General features: G+C 42.7%; 7 protein-coding genes across 7 annotated transcripts; 3 read left to right on the plus strand and 4 right to left on the minus strand.

The window, feature by feature from the left end:
- Positions 1-17: 17 nt before the first annotated feature.
- FA14DRAFT_161716 (uncharacterized protein) lies at positions 18-6,681 on the minus strand. Its single transcript, XM_025499253.1, has one exon. It carries the CDS (start codon positions 6,591-6,593, stop codon positions 87-89), a length of 6,507 nt encoding a protein of 2,168 aa, XP_025354566.1. The 5' UTR covers positions 6,594-6,681; the 3' UTR covers positions 18-86.
- Positions 6,682-8,361: 1,680 nt separating this feature from the next.
- On the plus strand, positions 8,362-10,530 carry FA14DRAFT_115454 (uncharacterized protein; the record flags this gene model as incomplete). Its single annotated transcript, XM_025496109.1, has 1 exon — positions 8,362-10,530. A coding segment is annotated over one exon (2,169 nt), but the record flags the coding sequence as incomplete, so codon positions are not given.
- On the minus strand, positions 10,256-12,639 carry FA14DRAFT_70786 (alpha/beta-hydrolase). Its single transcript, XM_025502740.1, has one exon. The coding sequence runs from the start codon at positions 12,595-12,597 to the stop codon at positions 10,603-10,605; it is 1,995 nt and encodes a 664-aa protein (XP_025354568.1). The 5' UTR covers positions 12,598-12,639; the 3' UTR covers positions 10,256-10,602.
- Positions 12,640-12,760: 121 nt separating this feature from the next.
- FA14DRAFT_161719 (uncharacterized protein) lies at positions 12,761-13,628 on the minus strand. Its single transcript, XM_025499254.1, has one exon. It carries the CDS (start codon positions 13,539-13,541, stop codon positions 12,768-12,770), a length of 774 nt encoding a protein of 257 aa, XP_025354569.1. The 5' UTR covers positions 13,542-13,628; the 3' UTR covers positions 12,761-12,767.
- Positions 13,629-15,312: 1,684 nt separating this feature from the next.
- FA14DRAFT_161720 (uncharacterized protein) lies at positions 15,313-17,106 on the plus strand. Its single transcript, XM_025499255.1, has one exon. It carries the CDS (start codon positions 15,637-15,639, stop codon positions 17,062-17,064), a length of 1,428 nt encoding a protein of 475 aa, XP_025354570.1. The 5' UTR covers positions 15,313-15,636; the 3' UTR covers positions 17,065-17,106.
- A 59-nt stretch (positions 17,107-17,165) lies between these two features.
- Positions 17,166-18,357, minus strand: FA14DRAFT_173966 (uncharacterized protein). Its single transcript, XM_025500510.1, has 2 exons — positions 17,792-18,357; positions 17,166-17,724 (listed from the first exon to the last, which is right to left on the minus strand). The coding sequence occupies exons 1-2, from the start codon at positions 17,983-17,985 to the stop codon at positions 17,181-17,183; spliced, it is 738 nt and encodes a 245-aa protein (XP_025354571.1). The 5' UTR covers positions 17,986-18,357; the 3' UTR covers positions 17,166-17,180.
- A 1,193-nt stretch (positions 18,358-19,550) lies between these two features.
- Positions 19,551-19,751, plus strand: FA14DRAFT_124014 (uncharacterized protein; the record flags this gene model as incomplete). Its single annotated transcript, XM_025496618.1, has 1 exon — positions 19,551-19,751. A coding segment is annotated over one exon (201 nt), but the record flags the coding sequence as incomplete, so codon positions are not given.
- Between the last annotated feature and the right edge of the window lie 335 nt (positions 19,752-20,086).

Genomic DNA, 20,086 nt, shown 5'->3' on the forward strand with positions numbered 1-20,086 from the left:
TTACCATGCTGAGAATATACTGAAAAAGATCAATTGATAAAATATGAAAGTATAGCAAAGAAAAGCATTCAATCCGTTCAACACGATCACTTCTGGTATGGAATACCATTTTGAAGCTTTTGAATTTGATCATAAAACACAGCTCTGCGGTTCAAATGAGCGTCATCAATCAAAGTGATTGCATGTTGAGCAGCTTCACGATCGCTCAAATTGGGCTTGAATCGATCACGTAAATGATCAAAGGTTGGCAAACCCTTGAAAGAAGGTAAATCGGTTCCATACATCATTCTGCATAAACCGATCAATTGTTCCGTATAAGGTCTTAAAGCCAAGAAACCTGAAACGACCAATTGTTTGAACAAGGTGTAGCCTGTTGGTCCCATCACATTCAAAAATTCTTGTGACATCTTGAATGAGAATGGTTCGAAACGCATTCCACCAGGTCCAATCTCGAACAAGAAACCGAAATCGATATGAACCAAATGCCCTTCACCATCAATCATAATATTACCATTATGACGATCACGGATTTGCAGCAAATGACATGCTAACGAATAACCCGCCATACTGCGAACGAAGTTTAAGCGTGCTTGTTGATAAGAAATACTGTTTGCATTTCCAAATCGTTGCAAGAAGAAAGCATTCAAATCATTAATTTGTGCACGACCCATTTCATCACGACTCGTTGCATTTGGCACAACATCAATCACACCACAACCCGGTCCAGTTGCGGTAACACGATAAGGATACAAGTATAAATCCAATCCAACACTTTGCCAAATATTCTTAAACATCGCAATCGCTTGTAAAGCCAAAACATCTTGACGACAATCATCACCAACTTTGAAAATTGCAGATTGCCAAACTTCAACTGATACCTTTTCTTCAGGCTGAGTATCGATCGCTGTATCAGCTCCAGATGTATCTTTACCCGAAGTAGCCGCATCTTGTTTGGCGATTTCTCCTGATTTCATGTTCTCAACATGATGCTTTGGAACTTCACGACGAACCTTGAATGTGGCCATGAACGGAGCCTTTGCGTGAGACTGCAAAGGTCTACCGGACTTGCGTGCCAGATCGACAACTACACCGTCAGGGTTACTTGGCAAGTAAACACCAGGATCCACCTTAATCTTGCCCATCTCTTCATCAATCTTTGCCTTCTTTTCCGGCTTGGACTTTTTGATGTATGGCTTCAATTTACCAGAGATACTTGTCACTTCGTTGAAGAAACCAAATTCGCGATCATAGAAGTCTTGCGCTTCTCCTGATAAAGCACCGACGATCAATTCGGTCATACGGTCCAATGTTGGCTTCATTGGATCAGGTACTTCTGCATCGTCATCCTTGTAACTGTTTGCTTTCATGTTCCAGATGATTTGATGACAGAACAATTGAGAAATCTTACTTGTTTCAAAGATGAATTGAGCGACATAACCATATTCATCATCACGCAATGCTTGAACCAATTGAGGAACGTAGAAGAAAGTCAAATCGACAGGGTGATGTTCCAATGCACGCATAGCATATTGCAACAAATAAGGATCGTTTCCATATTCGGGTAAGAAGAGTAAGATACCTTCCACAGGCGTGACTGCCTCCCAGTACAACAGCCATTTAAGGTCTGTTCCTTGTTTACGTGCAAGGCTCAAATGATCTTCCACCAAGAATTCCAAAGCTTCTGGACATTCGGCTGCACGAGATGGTTGATTGCGTACAAGGATACCAACCTCACGTCTGATAGCATCATTCTTGATTCGTTTGACCATTTGTACAGCGATATGTGGGTTAATCTTGAACGCCAAGTCGACCAGATAGCTCAATCTGGCATCCGTGAGACTGCGAGAAATTGGACCGACAAAGTCTACACCACGCGAACCTTCACTCAGTGGATTGTTCCAAACGCTGAGATGGGTCAATTCGTTTTCCAGTAAGACTTGAAGCAAACTCTTGCGTTGTTGAATCTCGGCCTTGATCGCACCAATACTCTTTTGACCAGGCATGCGAACTCCCTCGATTGAAGGAGGGAAAGATGTAATGACAAATGCTGCACGTTCTTCATCATTAGCAAGAACATCCAATAATTGTTGTAAGATTTGCATTTCTGAACCCAATTGCAACCTGTTAGAGCCGAATGACCATTGAGGTGGGATAGCAAACCAATCCAAAGCCATGTCGTAAAGGGAAGTACGTAATTGATATTCCAATAAACCATCAAGACGACTGCCTTGCAATAATCGTAAACCGAACAAGACGATGGAGAATCGGACTTCGCGCGAAAGTGGATGTCTGCTCATCTGATCGGTTGCAGATCCTGTCCTTTGAACCAAACGAACCAAAGCCAACACCATCGATGGATCACGGTAACGGAATGCTTCGAATCGACTGGATAACAATTGAATCAATGTAAGATGAGGAGTAAATTGACGACTTGCTTCTTCGCGTTCTTTGGTTGTTGCAACACGATCGGAAGGTGTCATTTCTGTCTTTTCCAATAAAGCATGTCTGTAATCCATCTTTCTAGAGAACAAGCCACGACGTTCTTTGATCGTCAATCCCCATCCGATCGTAATTTCAACCATAATCTTCGTTTCGAGAGAAGGACGTTCACCAATAATCCAAGTCCAAACATGACTTGCAGTAGAAATTGCCGAAGGTGTAAAGCTGAGTAGCGGAATCGAAACAATGAAGTGCAAGAGATCGAAATTGGACTGTGGCAAAGCAACAGCTAAAGCGGCAGAACGGTACAACAATCTGCGCAGATCAGCAAATGGCAATTTCTTACGTTGACGTAACGATTTCGACACTTGTGCCAATTGCAATTCACAATCACGAACATTCTTTGTGGAAAAGTTGCTTTCAGGATCACGTTGCAATTCCACCAATCCTTTTGTTAATGCTAAATGAATACCGGTCATCTCACCAAAGTAGGTAGATTTGGCGGTCAATTCATTGACGAATGCACTTGAGCTATCCGCACGCCAGCCGCCAAGGTTTGGCAAGAAAGCATCAGGAACACCAGATGAAACCGTCGGCAAAGCTCTTGCAAAGTCAATCGCAATCGATTTACCCAATTCGGTCGAGAGCGGTAATGTCTCATCATCGAATGTGCCCAAATAACGTTGTAAAATACCTTGGAATTCGACAGGAGCACGTGCGAGCAAAAGTTGTAAATAACGACGAGAACGACCCAAGAAGGTGGATAAGATTTCTTCTCTTTCAGTGTACGAGTCAGAAAGATCGAAGGCGATTCCAGCACGATCTGAAGTATAGTGGTAGACGGGGAAATACTCATCACGGTATTGACCTTCGCAACTTTGACGCAATAAAGTGAGCATTTCCAAGATTGTCACCACCACTTCTTCATCGCATAACAAAGCAGGATAAGCACCGATCAAACGATCCAATGAACGTTGAGAAATTGATCGTACCTTTTCTACACGATGACAGCTTCCCAAAAGGAAATTCTTCACTTCGTCCGAAACACGTGGATCGAGAGAATGTTCTTGAACTTGGTAAGATAGATCATTCATGTAAGATTCCATCACCTTGTCAGCAATCGTTTGCATAGATCCAACAAGGCTGCTGTTGTTCAAACCTTCATTGACAAAGTACCAAAGAACCATGGAGGGGATACCCATACTGCTACGAGTGCATTCCAAGTGATAAATAGTATTGAGGAAAGTGACTTGAGCGAAGCCGAAAGAGCGAATCTCAGCGCTATGTGCAGGAATCAATGCAGATAATTCCTTACGTTGAGCATCAAGAGCAGAAGCAGAGTAATCACGTTTGAGAACGGAATTGTACTTCAATTCACTCTCTACATAATTTTGTGCACTTTCGGGTACCAATGTAGGCGTCTTGAGAGAAATGATACCCAAAGCGGACGTCAATGGTGATTCATGCGAAGAAGATGAATTGAATGCAGAACGTGATCGGCGCTTTTGGTTATCGGTGATGCCCACAATCGTACTGAGTAACCACATATTACGGAACAAAGAAACAGTTTCGATGCGTGGATCCAATTGAGGATTGATATCAGGATGTACCAAGAGGGCAGCAATGACAGATAACAAGCCTTGCAAATCAGACTTCAGCTCCTTCTCTTCACTGCCAGCCAATTTACCTGAAGCAGCAGAAGTTTGCAATTGGCTTCCTTTTTCGACGAACAATTGTAAGAGCTCAATCATGTACAATTCCTTTCTGCCTGCTTGCTTTTGTGCTTCACCATCAGCATTGCCGTTGGGTTGAGCATTGAGTGTAGAACCTGGAACAGCAGAACCATTTGCAGCAGCAGCAGCAGTAGCTTTTTCGTCTTCGCCTTCTTTCAAGCGACCCAATCCACGAGCCAAACGTAATTGAGGACTTTGAATGATGCTGCCCGCACGACGATTAGCACCACCGGTCAAAGCTTGACGAGAGAATTGACTGAAAGCACGAATGACGTCCATGTAAGATTGCTTAGGACCTGCGAGAGCCAAAGGAACGATGTTGTTCAAAATGGCAGCTTCACTTGCTTCGTCGGAAGAACGCATACGTTGAAGAAGTAAAGAAATTGCCAAAGCCAACACATCTCTCGTACCAACTTCGAGAGCCAAGCGAGAAACAATAGCAATCGTATTGACTTGAATCAATCTACGTTGCTCGTCTGTCTTACCCCCTAAAGCACCACCATGAGCAAGCGTTTGTGTGCCAGAACGGCTCATCGAATAATCACGACCGGTAACAGCACGTGAGATGCCACTACGAACGGACATTGCACCTCCTGCCACACCTCCAACAGATGTACCACCACTTTCACGACCCAAAGAATTCAACAAAGTGTACATCGTTGAAACTGCCAAGTCATTTCCTGGCACGACTGTAACGCAAGTTGCCAAACATTTTGCAGCCGCTGCCAAAACAGGAGAAGGAGCAGAATGTTCACCTTGCGTTAATTCAAACATGGCCATCGGCATAACGACGAATCTACGAAGTTGCGTAGTCATTGGCATTGAAAGGCTTGGATAATTGCGAACCAGAAGACTTGTACTTTGCAATGCAGCCATTTGCACCAAAGGATCGAAAACGAATGCGGATTCAGAAAGTAAAGAACGAATACGAATAAGAGTATGACTCTCAACGGCCGAATTACTCAAAATACTTTGTGCAACCGAAGCCAAAGCACCGAGCTTCAACGATTCACTCAATGATTCCAAAGAGTAAAGCTCGATAAGCAATTCACCATGCTTGAGGTGCTCTGTTTCTACAAATCGTTGGACGTCATGGAAGACACGACTTGCCAAACGAATCGCAGCAGAAACACCAGAAGATGCAGTGGGAGAAGCAACTAAGCCGCCAACGAGCGGCAAAGATGACAACAAATTACCACCACCTGTTGCTCCATCAGCCAAGTTTCCTGAACCAGTACGAACGGCATGACGCAAGAGCAACTTCCAAGCTTTACGTGAAATTGCTGATTCGGCAGAGATACTTTGAACTTGATCCAAATCAAACTTTTCAGCTTGAGTAGCAATTTCGGAATCTGTCAAGAATTGCTCCAAGCCAACTTTTTGTGGACCCAAATGAGCATCAGTTGGTGGAATTGCCAGTGTTGCCAATCCTTGTGCCAAGGATGAGCCAAGGATCTCTGTTGCTGCACAAAGAACAAAGTGACCTGATAATGGACGACTGGTACGGCGATAATGAGACAAGAGAGCCAAACGGTAATGACTTGAATCATCATCATCTTCAGGACTGAGGGTGAATGTGCCTTGATTACCAAGAGCACCGTCTTCTTCTTCATTGTCTTCATCGCCGGACCAAAAGGTGTCCACACTGCCGTGCGAACGACCATCATCGTCATCGTTGGGTCGAACGATTGCTTGCTTAGGCTTACGGCGTGTAGCACGAGCAGCTTGATTGATAGCCAAATCTTGTTCAGGCAATTGTAACAAAGCATCATTCAAACGTCGAACAACATGAATGGAAGACGTCAATGGAGCCAAAGCGTTTGTCAATCGTGCAAATTCGTCCAAAACCCAAGGGAATGAAACGGATGACAATGCACGGTAAAGACCATGGAATATGGGTACGATGCGAGTTGCGATTGCATGTGCGTCACCAGTGGCAGCAGTTAAGCGAGATGTCAACTTTTCACTTAATGAAACGACTGCATCGATGCATTGGGTACGATGTTGTAGAGCATTCTTTGCGATCCGTAAGACATTGGAAGTGAGAGCAAAAGACAATTGATCAGCTACTGGCCACTCCTTGAAATCCATACGTTCTTCAAAAGAAGAGATTAATAAATCATTGAGCGTTGTAAAGATTTGAGGCAAGAGTGAAGACAAGTGATCATCTTCACCATCTTTTACTGTTGAAGAAGAGATTGAAGCAGCAAAAGATGATAATGCGATTTGCGTTTCGGCAGCTGATGTTGTCAATACATTTCCGCTACTTTGCAAGAATCTTGATGAAGATGATGAAGAATTATAGGCAAAAATGTTGGCTGTATCGCCTGAAGTCAATTGACCCTTCTTTGCACTTTCTGCCAAATTGATTGCCAAATCATCGAGAATTAATTGATGGGTTGGAAGATCGAGAGAATCCATGTTGAGCTACAGGAGATGCGCTCTGTGGATAGTAAAGATCGATAATTTCTATAGTAATGTAGAAGATGATGATGATCGGAACGAGAAGATATTCCACTGTGGAGAGTAAGCAAGCAATGCGCTGCTGCGTGTGAATGCTCGCTCTTAAGCCCCACACACTCAATTTGAAGACGCGCTAAAGCGGTTAAAAGTAGTTTAAACTGTAACAGCTAAATTGCTACAACAACTCTATCACCGAGCAACGATTCCATCAAGCTTTGCATAGAGACACATTGTCTTATAGCGACATCCATTACTGCAAAAGTCAACATCAACTTATGGCTTTTACCTATAATGAGACTGAAAACCAAATGCAATCCTCTCAGGAGAAGAAAAGAAGAAGTTTTATTAGCGTAATCTGCCTGACAGCTATCGATCAACACGTTGCCTTCTCTTACAGGGCGTAATTTTCTCCACATCTTCGAAAAAAGTTAATAAGATTTAGCGTATGGTTGAGGATAAACAGGAGAAAGGGGCAAACTGCATATATCAAGAAGGGGGGGAAGAACAACAAACAACAGGCACTAATGTCAAAAGCCCACACAAGAAAGAGGCGTAGAATGTACCAATCATCCCCTTTTGGAAGGTGAACATCATCATATCAACCATCACCACCTCACAGCATGAAGAGAAGATGAAAGGCATGTTCAAAAAGAATGTCAGAAATGGCTCATCATCATCATCAGAAGCAACTTCAATAAATAGCGATCATAGCAGCAACAACAACGGCGGATCATCACAACCGAAAAAGACAAACAAATTAACCGATAGGTTGACATCCGTTTTAGGACCGCAATTCTCCGTTCCGCCTTTCCCGCACCCGTTACCTCATCGGTCTCTGGCTATTCAATGTACTCCCAATGGATTACTCATTTTACCCATCGCTAATCCCGTTCAACCTTCGCAAAAAGGTGACAGAACGCCAGAAACAACCGATGATTCGAAAAGTGAAGATGTTGCATACGATAGAGTACTTTCAAAAATTGATGCTACCAAACAAGGTTCAGCTGCAGGTGTTGATTTAACGGCTTCTGCAGCATTGATTGCGTGGAACAGAGATGCAACTATCAAAACGCTTTCCGCATCTGATTCAAAGCAGGTTGCAAGAACAGTCAGCGTGGAGAAGGAAAACCTAAGAATGCATTGTTATGGGATTGTTGGTATTCTAAGGGTATTCAAAGGAGCATATCTTTTCGTCATCACAGGTCGGACATTTGTAGGAGATTATCTATCATCAAAGAGACCTGTATACAGATGCTCCGGCGTATTGGCAATCCCGCTAAATTACGAGGCTGCTTGCTCTACAGTTCAGCAAGAAGCTCAACGTCAATGGGATGCACATAGAAGTATGGAACAAGGCCTATACCGCAAGCAAACAGGATCATCTAGCAGCGAAGAAGATGAATCGGAAGACGAAGTTAGTACTCCTTCAGTGATCGACAAGGATAGTTTCAAGATACCCACTTTTGAGAAAAATGGTTTGCATTTACCTTCATCGGCAACGGTAAAGCTGACAAAAAGTGAGGCTTGGCATAAAGGTAAATTGGCAAGATCAGCATCGGAGAACGGACAAAAAGAGGATAAGAAGTCAAGCTTTGAACCTCAATCCAACAATCAGTCGGTAGACGTGCCACAGGGTAGTCAGCTGAATGATTCTGAAGTGCATGAGAGCACTTCACATGATGATGACCTAACGCCTGATCAAAGATGGCATGAAGCAACGAAAGCAGAGTTGGAAGAGAAGGTGGTAAAAGAGACAGCTCGCCAATATTCACGAGGAGAGATGTGGTTTGCATATGACTTTGATCTGACAACACCACAGCAGCGTAAACAGAATGCACTAGAATCTATGTCAAAAGGAAACAAAAGCGAACAAAAGAAGAGCAATAACGGCAACTCTGGAAATGCAACCACTTCTTCGCATAGAGGACTAGATCCGAATGCAGAACCTTGGCCAACTTTGCCATTGTGGAGAAGGGTGGACAGACGTTTCTGGCACAATGAGAACCTTTCGAAAGATTTCGTTGAGGCGGGTCTACATGGTTTAGTTTTGCCATTGATGCAAGGATACTTCCAAGTGACGCATTTGCCCATCGATACTCCATCTCCTCCGATGCGAACACTTGATTTGTCAGGAGACGCAATGGATGCAGTAAGTGAGGTAACAACACGTACACGTTTGTATGCTCAACTTTTGGTCATTTCGCGAAGAAGCAAAGAAAGAGCAGGATTACGCTACCAACGTAGAGGATTGAATAATCAAGGACAGGTTGCCAATTTTGTTGAAAGTGAACAAATCCTCTTTGTTCGACGAGGTGACGAAGAAGCACATGTGATGAGCTTTGTGCAATTCAGAGGAAGTATTCCTTTGTACTGGTCACAAGATCCGTTCAGTATGAAGCCTCCACCTCTGCTTGAAGGAAGTGCAGAGGATAATAGAAAAGCGTTTGCCAAGCATTTCGAGTCGCAATTGCAGAATCATAGCAAGGTGATTTGTATCAATCTAGCCGAACAGCATGGAAAAGAAGGTCAAATAACAAAAGCTTATGATGATGCCTGTAAGCAATTCAGCAATGAGAAAGTCGTCTACAAAGCCTTTGACTTTCACGAAGAATGCAAAGGAATGAAATTTGAACGGGTTGGCAAATTGATCGATGAAATGCGAGAAACCGAACTAAGACAGATGGACTGTTTTTGGAAATGCGTCAAAGCGGAAAAAGGCGAGAAAGTGATTTATAGTAAACAACAAGGCGCTTTTCGAGTTTCTTGTTTGGATTGCTTGGATCGTACAAATGTTGTCCAATCTGCTTTTGCTAGGCATATGTTGAGTGTTCAGCTAGAACGCATAGGTGTTCATATCGCAAGCGGACAAAGTGGAAGGGATGAAGCATTCGATTTCGCCTTTAATGATTCGTGGGCAAATAACGGTGACATGATCAGTCAAATCTATGCTGGTACACGAGCCTTGAAAGGAGACTTTACTCGAACGGGTAAACGTAATTTCATTGGGATGATGAATGATGCAACCAATAGCGTTTATCGAATGATGCAAGGCGCAGTGACTGACTTTTTCAAGCAAACAGTCATTGACTTTCAGTATGGCTTCTCATCTTTGGCCACATTGGAACGATACAACGATGACCTTGTAGCTCCAGATCCATCACAGTCCAACCGATTGGCCAGAGCGCGTGCACATGCTATCGAAATGACTGCAAGAGACGTTGTCCCATCCAACGAGAAGCTTCTAGCAGGCTGGACATTGTTCTCGCCAATTGAATCAAATCGGATCGAGACTCCTAAATTGGAAGAAAAGGTTGTCCTCCTGACAAATAAAGCCTTGTATTCGTGCGGATATGATTTCACAGCTGAAAAAATTGCCGAATTTTCTAAAATCAAGATGGGCGATATCCTAAGTATCAAGAGAGGTGCTTATATACTCTCACCCAATGAAGGATATCATCCAGAGAATCATTGGGGTTTGATCGTGTCCTACATCAGCGAAGAAAGACGGATGAACACTTCTTCTATCCGCAACAAGCCTTCCAACGAAGCCGTCTCACCTAGCGCAGTCAATTTTATCGCTTTTAGAGCAGTTGTTGATGATGCTTCTTTGGCTACATTACAAGGATTAGACGGTTCGATCAAAGCTGCACCTCAATTTGCCGCTCATTTACGCAATAGTGCCGAACGTTCAAATACCGCACTTACATCACATGATGTCGTTGATGCAATCGTTTCCCTTTTGGTAGATCAATGTGCTGCTGCAGGTGCATGTGATTTGGATGATCTTTCGGATTTCGTCAAAGATGAAACCATTCAAAGTTTAGCACAAGCAAAAGCCAATGCTTCCTTGTTTGCACCTCTGATTGAAGGTCTCAAACGTCGAGTTTGGTTGTGATTCCTGTCGTCAGAAGAAGAGTAATTATTACACTTTCCCATAGAGAAAACATACCCATCCTTCTTTTGTACATCATGGCAGGAATGTAATCCTCTCATCACCATAATAATACAATAATGTTTGTTCAAAGTCATTTGAAGTCCAGAAATCGTTTCGACGATCTGATTGACCAATGTTTCCGTTCATGTCGGGATCTATTGCAGCTTGCCACATTAATGTACTCGAAAGCTTCTTCTCCTGGACGGGTATTGTGTAGTTCTGGTCTTTGTTTTCTGCATGAAGCGAAAGTGCTTTAATTGCTTCTGACATACTGACACCGATGCTTGGAAGGTCATCGTAGCCCATCACAAGTAGATCAGTCAATTGCGAATTTGACTTTGCATCATCTTGTATTGAAGTCCATGGTGCTCTACCCCTTGCAAATGTGTCAAGATGAGCGATGAATTGGTTGCTGAGCTTACGTTCCTCTTCTGTGAATCCAACCTTCTGCTTTGACTGACCACGGGATTGACCTTCCTCAGTGGGGTACTTCTGCCTCGAGAAGATATACCTTTCCGTTCCATCATTTCCAAAGAGGAAAGGCAATTCACCCGAATGCCAAGACCCAGCGCCCATTGCAAAATCGTAATAAGTAGAAACGGCAACGGAAGATCGTAAAAGCGAAGGCGAAGGTCTATGTGACCATACATATCGATATGTCGGTATCCGACTTTGTTTGGAAAGATCCAAAGTAAGTTTATTGATCGGAGCAACAAACATGTAATCACCTAAAATTGCACCACTTATCGCTTTTGCCGATTCGTTCGTTTGTTGTAAACTTGCTCCGTATATTTTATCAACCTTTTCACGCATCTCTGTATCGAACAATTGCAGACCTCTCTTTAGACCTGCAACAGATGCCATTGCTATACTGAATAAGGTTCCCTCATCAGCTGTGTGACCGAGGATGATACCTTGATTACCATTACGTAATTCTCCTCTTAAGGCACTTGTCTTCATCCGTTGTAGAATATCTTCGGGAACCATTACACCGTCCCAAACAGGACCGCAAAGACTTACAGCTTCGAAATTGAGCGTACGTTGATCGCGATCCATTCTTCGATTCGGCCGACCCTTGTCTGGATTGACGACATATTCCGATCGGGGTCTTGTGCCGGGAAAGCTCAAGAATACATCTTGAACTTCATCTGGTGGTGCATTTCTCAGCATCTCCAACCTTTCAGAATCTTCTGCACTTTGTGGGATCCCTAGCTTTTCTGACAAAGCATCAAATGTTGCTTGTGCTGAAGGTAATGTACGCGGTAAAACGGAAACAATAGTTCCGCTATACAAAGCTGCTCGTACAAACAGATTGGCCGGAACTGCAGGACTGAGCATGAGATAGTGTATCGCAATCGCTCCAGCCGATTCACCGAAAGCGGTAACATTGTTTGGATCTCCACCAAAATTAGAAATCTTTTCTTGTATCCATTCAAATCCGGCCACCAGATCCCATAATCCGTAATTGCCTGTGCCGCTTTCATTACCATCTTCTTTGGCCAGTTGACGAGATCCCAAGAAGCCAAAGACGCCAACGCGATAGGTGATACTGACGACAATGCAACCAGTCTTGCTCGCCAACCTTGCTCCATCATTGATGGGTACTGAAGTAGAACCAAAGATGAATCCGCCGCCATATACCCACACCAAAACGGGTAAGGGTCTTCCGTCTTTTTGTTCAACATCTTCCGGCTTCCAAATATTCAAATACAGACAATCTTCGCTCATCAAATGATCATCCTGGTGGGATGTATGCTTTGGATTTCCTTCATTGTCGCCTCTTAAAACACTACTAATTCTTGGTAGATCCAAAGGTTGAAAAGGATCATGTTTCCATTCGCTTTTTCGTATTCCTGTCCAATTTGGTATTGGCTTTTGTGGCTTTTTCCATCGATTCTTTCCCGTAGGAGGTTGTGCAAAAGGGATACCCAGGTATGCCTTTACTCTATAACCATCTTTACCTCCTTTGATGTGCTGGAGAGGCACCTCTAGCCCTTCTATTGAGCCTTGGCCGGGTATGTCGATCATCAAGATTGACCTGAATGCACGTTCGTTGTTCTGAGCATGAACTGTCTGTCTTAAAGCGGGGAAGATTTAATCTAATCGATGGCACAAACCAAATCTAGGAACGCGTGTAATAAAAGAGGTTCGGGAAGAATAAATAAAATTTTATATGATAAGATACATGCTGCTGACTATCAAGATGATGCAAGAGAAGCTTTACCACATTGAGCGGCAGCGTATGGATTGATAGTCTGTTGTGCAAGTTTAGAAGGCAAGACGTTCAACTGTGTCAAAAAGCCAACTTCCATATGCCATCCGATATGACAATGTAAAGCCCAAATACCTGGATTATTCAATACAACTCTGATCGCAGCCCATCCATAAACCGGCACACGGAAAGTATCTCTTCTCATTGGGTTATCGAACGTTTGTGAAAGATTCAAGGATTTTCCATATTGGTAATGACCTTGACCAGATCCTAGAATCCATGGATTGTAACCGTGTAAATGAACAGGATGGTCACCATCATCTTCATTATTCCAAATTAAATCCCAAACCACCACATCATCATTTGTGATTACTAATTGTTGAGTTGTGAATGAAACTTTTTGTCTTTGCGCTGAAACGACATCATATAATGTTGCATCGCCTGGAGTGGCTGACCATGAAGTATCGTTCAAGAATGCATACAATTGATTATCACTTGCTAACGAAAAAGCGATCGATAGAGTATCTTGTTTGCTTGGTAAAGGTGCAATTTGAGGAATTAAAGGCACAAGTGTTGAATCATCGAGAGATTGCGTAACATTTGTGTTGGTGGTTACGTTGGCATCTGGCATGATACTGTCTGGAATACCTGCATATCGCAATACGGCTGATTGCATTGTGATCAAACTTGCGGGTGTGTATGCAAACATATCAGTTGCTTGTTCTGCGTGGAAAAAGTATGCTCCTGGCTTTTGATTCATTGTGATCAAGACACTATATCTTTGTGCAACCATTGCTGTAACACTTTGAACTTCTTGTGGTTTAACGATCGTACCATCAGCTTCCACAATTGTCATCGTATGTCCATCCATGGCGAATCGAACTGATCCTAATGTACCTGCATTGATCAATCTGAACCTGTACGTCTTTCCAGCTTCAAAATTGTTTGTCAAATTGGCAAATCGTGAATTGGCTTCTCCTCCTGCACATACACCCAATCCGTTCACCACACCACAATCGGGCACAGGTTCATCTCCCAATTCTCCACCCGGTGGACCTGTAACACTTTGGTATTCACCCATGTAAGTTGGGGCAGGATTGTTATACAGATCAGCACCAATGATGATTTGATCTCCATCATAAACGGTCTGAGAGCTTGAATAATTGGAAGTTGTGTTAGTGGTGGAGAAATGCAATGGATCATCGGGTGAATGTAAGATCAAAGGACCGTATAATCCATCTGTGTACTGCAATCCACGATGAGCATGCCACCAGTACGTTCCGTATTGTTGAACTGTCCAATTGTATGTGAACGTTGTACCGGGAGCAATTCCACATTCCGTCAATCCATACGTACCATCCATTGCATTTGTGCCGTTTTGATATTGACCATGCCAATGGATAGAAGTACTGTTTGGTAAATTATTCGTGACATGAACGACGATATTATCGCCAACGTTTGCTTCAACCAGAGGACCAGGTGAAATTCCATTGACCAACAACATCAACTTTGGTAGTCCAGCTGGAGCACCCCATTTTTGTTCAACGGTCCAATTGTATTCACGGATTTGTGGTGGTGCATGGACGTCCCAGGTAGAATATAACTTTTGTTGACTTGAGTCAATCGTGCTTAAAGCTTGTACATTTTGAGGTGGAACATTGGGATTGAATACATTTCCTTTTGATTTCTTGTGCAATCCTAATCCCAAACCGAGTCCTAATGCTAGACCCAATACGACTGTAACGACTAAAGCAATAATTAATAGCAATAACTTTCTCGATAGTGACTTTTGTGGTTTTCTATCTGGTACGGCCTCAAAGTCTTTAGCGTGACTAGACTTGTCTGACTTTAATGAGCCATCGCCATGACTTTCATTATCGATATGACTACCAGCCATACTTGCAAATAATTTTTGGGTGGCAATAAAGTTCTTGAAGAAGAGGCTTCCACTTTTTTGGATCTTTTGTATGTTTTTGATATTTCGGCTTTTGCAAAATTGATAGCTGCAAAAATTGCTCAAACATTAGTGTTAATTGAAACATCTATTCAAGGAGATCTTTTAGCGGACATTAAGTTTATGCAATTCATGCCGAACATTCACCAAGGTACATCCGAAAACGTGGACAACTTTCAATCAAGATCTAATCTATTCGAGAGACCTTACCGTTGATAGAATTTGCCACACTCTAATCAACCTTAAATCTTGGTATATTCTGGAGAAGTAACCTTTCTCTTTTTCAACGTATTCGAAATTTAGTGAGAAGAGCACGTTCCTTTATGCAGGTCCATGCCGTAAAAGTGATTGATTGTGTACCCGACGGAAAGAAACCTTTTTCCGGCACTTCCCCCGCCGCCGGTTAATCCCTCAAGAGGCATGTGCTTAGTACAATTTTAGCGCGATTTTATTTTATTTTATTTAATTAGAGGTGCGTGCGACAGTTTTGGCAGGAAAAAAAAAGTTTAATTGTTTGTGCAAGCATACGGCAGACATTGTCGTGTGTGTGTGCATACATCCTGTACATCACAATGACTTCCTCTCTTCTTCCAAAGGTTTGACCGGCCATCACGTTCCTTCAATCACCAATCGTATTGTTTCAATTTCTAACGAAGGAAAAAAGTTCGGTCAATGATTTGCATTTTTAGTCTCAAAACAAAGTGTGCCTGCATGCAAAAGAAGCAAGGGTGAAACAGAGCACAAACCGACAGAATATGATGGTTGAAGAAGAAAAAAGATTTTCAGGAGGAAGGAAACAGATTTTCAGGGGGAAGAAAAATGTATAAATAAATGAACATCTCATGCTATCCTACTTACCCACGCCCCCAGGAATCACTTACCTCTTTGCTGATATACAACAATGAAAAGCTTCACTTCTTTGGCTCTTGGTTTGGTCAGCTTGACCTCTGCTGTTAGCGGTACTGCCATCGTGCGTGACAGCTTCAAAGCTCCCGCACCCGGACCCGGTCAAGCATCTTCAATCTACAATGGTGCCAACAACGGTACATTGAAAAACGGTCCAATCGTTCCCGGTAAATCATTCGACCGAATTATCAATATTTGGTTGGAAAACACCGATTTCGAAGATGCTGCCACACTTTCACAATTTCAAAAAGTTGCTGAACAAGGTGTTTTGTTTGATTCATACTATGCAGTAACACATCCTTCCGAACCAAACTATATGGCTTCTGCCTTTGGTGATTTCTTTGGTTTGGGTGATGATGACTTTTGGTACATCCCAAACAACATTACCAGTCTTTTCGACGTTTTGAACGACGGAAAGGTCTCTTGGGCTTGTTATGAAGAGAATATGCCATTCACAGGTTACCAACAATTCAACTACTCTCAACCAAACTACGTTTCATCAAATGCAACCAAGCCATACACATACTATGTCCGTAAACACAATCCTTGTGCATTTGCTCAAGAAGCCGGTACAAACGCTGATTATGCCATCCGCAACCGTAACTTCAACGACTTTGCAGCCGATTTGAACGCATCCACTTTGCCACAATGGATGTTCATCACGCCAAACATGGTTGATGATGCACATGACAGTACAATTCAATATGCCGGAAACTGGACAGATTGGTGGTTGTTACCCTTGTTGGACAACCCAAAGTTCAACGATAATCGTACTTTGATCTTATTGACATTCGATGAAAATGAAGATTACGGAGAAAACAACCGAATCTTTACAGTCGCTTTGGGAGGTGGTCTTCCAGCCAATTTGAAAAACACAACCGATTCAACATATTACACCCATTATTCTTCCATCTCTACCGTTGAAGCAAATTGGGGATTGAAAAATTTGGGTCGTGGTGATGTTCAAAAAGGAATGAACAATGTGTTTGATTGGGTCGCCACTGCTACTGGATTCAAAAATGAAAACCTCACTGGAGATGCTATCCCTTTCACAAATTTGACTGGTATCTTCAACGGTCCATTCAACCCTGATCAAACCACACTTTTCTATGCTCCTAACGATACAAACGTTATCGGTGCAGGTGGTCAAGCCGTTTTGGTTAAGGATGGTCTGGACAAGAGTATCACTTTGGCAACTGTCAAACCTGTCAATATGACAGCTATGCACACCGTTAGTCCATTCGATTCGATCTCTCATGAATACGCTACTGCAAACCCTGTTGCCGTAGGAGGTAACAGAGCAGTCAATGCAACAACAGGATCAGCCGCTTCTCTCTCATCAAAGGATGGTGCTTCTTCCATCGTGATCAATTTGAGCTTGTTGGCCGTTGTCGGTGTTTCAAGCATGGCTGTCTTGCTATGAGAACCTGAACATGTACTGTCATAAATAGAAATAAAAACGTCGTTACTTTTTGAATGATATACAGTTAATTTACAAATTGTTTTGATAAGCTTTTTCTTTCTCTATCTACCGGGATGTCAACCTTGCAAAGCCTTATAAACAGTAGTACGCAGACACTTTGTCTTTCTTGCTACGAATCCAACGAGCCCATTCTGATGATATTTTGTCAAACGTAGAGTGATATCTTGTTCGTTGATCAAATCGTACGTTGCAATCAATCCGTTTGCAACGTGAGAGTTTTGCGCGGGGTCCACTTGTGAAAAATCATCACTTTGCAAATAAGAATATCGAACTGTTCTTGCTTCGATCACATCCCAGTCCAATTGATGTTTACCAAGGATAGATTGTTCATGTGCAAGCATTTCAATTGCATCTCTTACGAACGCTTTCGAGCTCGTAGGTGTATGTTCTTGATCGTTTCTCTCTTCCACCTTTTCGATACAACGAACAGCAGAAGCTTTATCGGTCGTATGAGCGATCAAGATACAACAAACCAACGAGAAACACGAAATCGTACTACATTCCGATCCTTCGCTCTGGTCATCGTTCGCTTGATATAGACATTTTGCCACATTTGGCATCTCATCATGATTGGAACCTACATGAATGGCCCAAAGAAGTCTGCGGGAAGGATGAGGAAATGCCTCAGTGCTTGTTCACTTTTTTTGTGTTGGACGGGCATACTTACGTATGTTCATTGATCGTTTGATCGTGATTGTGGTAAATGACGATGTAAACACGAGCAGACTGTTGAGAACTGCAAATGGAGATCATGATGACATCTTGATGGTGAAAGAAGAAGAATAAGGAATCGATTGAAGCTTTTTTCGTGTTTTGAAAGCCAGCAAAACACTGAAAGAAGATTTTTTCCCCAATGATCATCGAAATGAGCAATGCGTGAGGCTGAAATGAGATTTACAAGCAAAAAAACAGAAAAGAATTCTGCCCCTTTTACACGCATTTATCCGGCTTCCGTACTTGGCGTGACGGGCGCAATGAACGCTACCGTCATCGGAAGGCGGTGGTGAATAATGAGACAGGGGGCAAGTTCGATTGGTCATATTGGATTTGAGAAAAGTGGTCATATGATTCACGCCAAGTAGTCGGTATTTCTTGCTATCCTGTCCTTCTCCTTTTCTTGATTTCTCGGCATATACGGTCCGTTTGATGGTCACCCGATTCAAGCTCAATGTCAAAATAAAAGACCAGCTCTTTGACGATTTGTGCTTTCGAATCGGATAGGATGAAACCGATCCTTTCACTTGCGTCGTGACACCATTCCTGAAATACGTTTTCTCACAGCACGATCGAATGCTTTTTCATTTTCGGCAATTTTAAAGTCGCACAAATAGAGTTGTTGTTTTAACTTTTCCAATCCAGTTGAAGTTTTACTCCCTTTCCAATTTTCAATTTCACCAAGAAAAATTAATCGATCATTTTTCAATCGACAAAGTTCAGTCTGGTTAGCATCGAAATCAAATGTGAAAGGCATGCTAGATTTGTAATCTGTTTGCTGTCATGTGGTGGTGGTTGTGGGGATCGTTTCGTTCAAAGGTAAAAGAAATACATAACTCTTGGCATCTCAGGCAGAATGACGCCAGCTCATCAGCCATTTGACCACTCGCCAAAGGAGCAAAAAAAGGAAATTGCCTCTACACCCTCAATTGACATGGAGGAAGAGCATACAAAGCATCACTCAACCTAAACGAATTCTTCCGAACATTGCTATCTGTTCACGGAATCCGTCATGCTCAAGTGTTCCTAACTTTAATGCGTTACAACATGCGGAAGCCGTTTTGTATGGACAAACACAAACACACACACACACACACAACGCAAGGGCATCTCCTCCAGCGAATAAAATTGCGGTTGCTGGCGAATGGGTGCGTCATGTATGTATGCCCCCCATGTCATGCAGATGTGCAGCCTTTAAACACGGAACACAGTTTGAAAAGCGGTGTATGCGCTTTTGACCCCCCAAGTTGTTCCCTCATATTTTAGCGTATTGCATAAAAGATGTCACCCGTATTGTGCCTTGGAGTTATACATGACCGTATTAAATAGGATTTTAGACTGCTTTTTGATTTTTGCGGGCCATCTTACCAGTCTAAGTTTTGTTTTTACACGCACGATACGTTGATAGGTTTTTTTAGCGTAGTGTAAAAACTGATACTGCGTGTTCGTGAAGGAAGATTGGAGCTCTCCATCAACTTTATCATCATCCTTTTACGACATTCTTCGTCACTCCTATTTTGGTTTTCCCCTTTTTTGTTTTTATTTTTTCTCAGCTTTTACCAAAGCATGGCTTGTTAAGGGATCCAAGGCTCACAATATTTAACGCAAACCCAAAATAGCCGATTATGGCTTATCGATCCTCGGCTGGGTCCAATACAGATTACGAACATTTTGGTACTCCAGATATGATTGCTGCCGATGCGCATTTAACGATGAACGGGCTGGATGATTATGATGATGGTGAAGAAAGGTCGTTCTTCGTTAGAGCTCTTTACGATTTCAATTCGACAGAGAGTAGTTCTCTTTCATTCAAAAAGGGAACTCTAATAGAAGTTTTGACACAATTGGAATCAGGTTGGTGGGATGGATTATTGGGAAATGATACCCGCGGTTGGTTTCCATCAAATTATGTCGAACGTATCACTGACGCAGAGGCCGAAGCAGAACTACAAGCACAGCATGATTTCGCCGATCTAACCAGAGAAGATGAACAGAACGATTTGATGCGCGGAAGGTTGAGTCATGGCACTATCATGGAAGATAATGCAGATGACGATGACCTGAATAGCTTAAAGCAACAGCAGGAAGAAGCTGCCATGCATGAAGCACTCCAGCGTAATCCTGCAAAATCTGTTGGAGCTCAATATTCTGGACTTGGACTTGGACAAGATTTCAGCGCTTTGAGACGATTGATGGACGGCGTCAGTTCCAACGATGAAGGTTTCGATGCATTTGAACAATTGGCAGA

Source organism: Meira miltonrushii, assembly GCF_003144205.1.
Source record: "Meira miltonrushii strain MCA 3882 unplaced genomic scaffold FA14scaffold_3, whole genome shotgun sequence".
In the NCBI taxonomy this organism is placed as follows: Eukaryota; Fungi; Basidiomycota; class Exobasidiomycetes; order Exobasidiales; family Brachybasidiaceae; genus Meira; species Meira miltonrushii.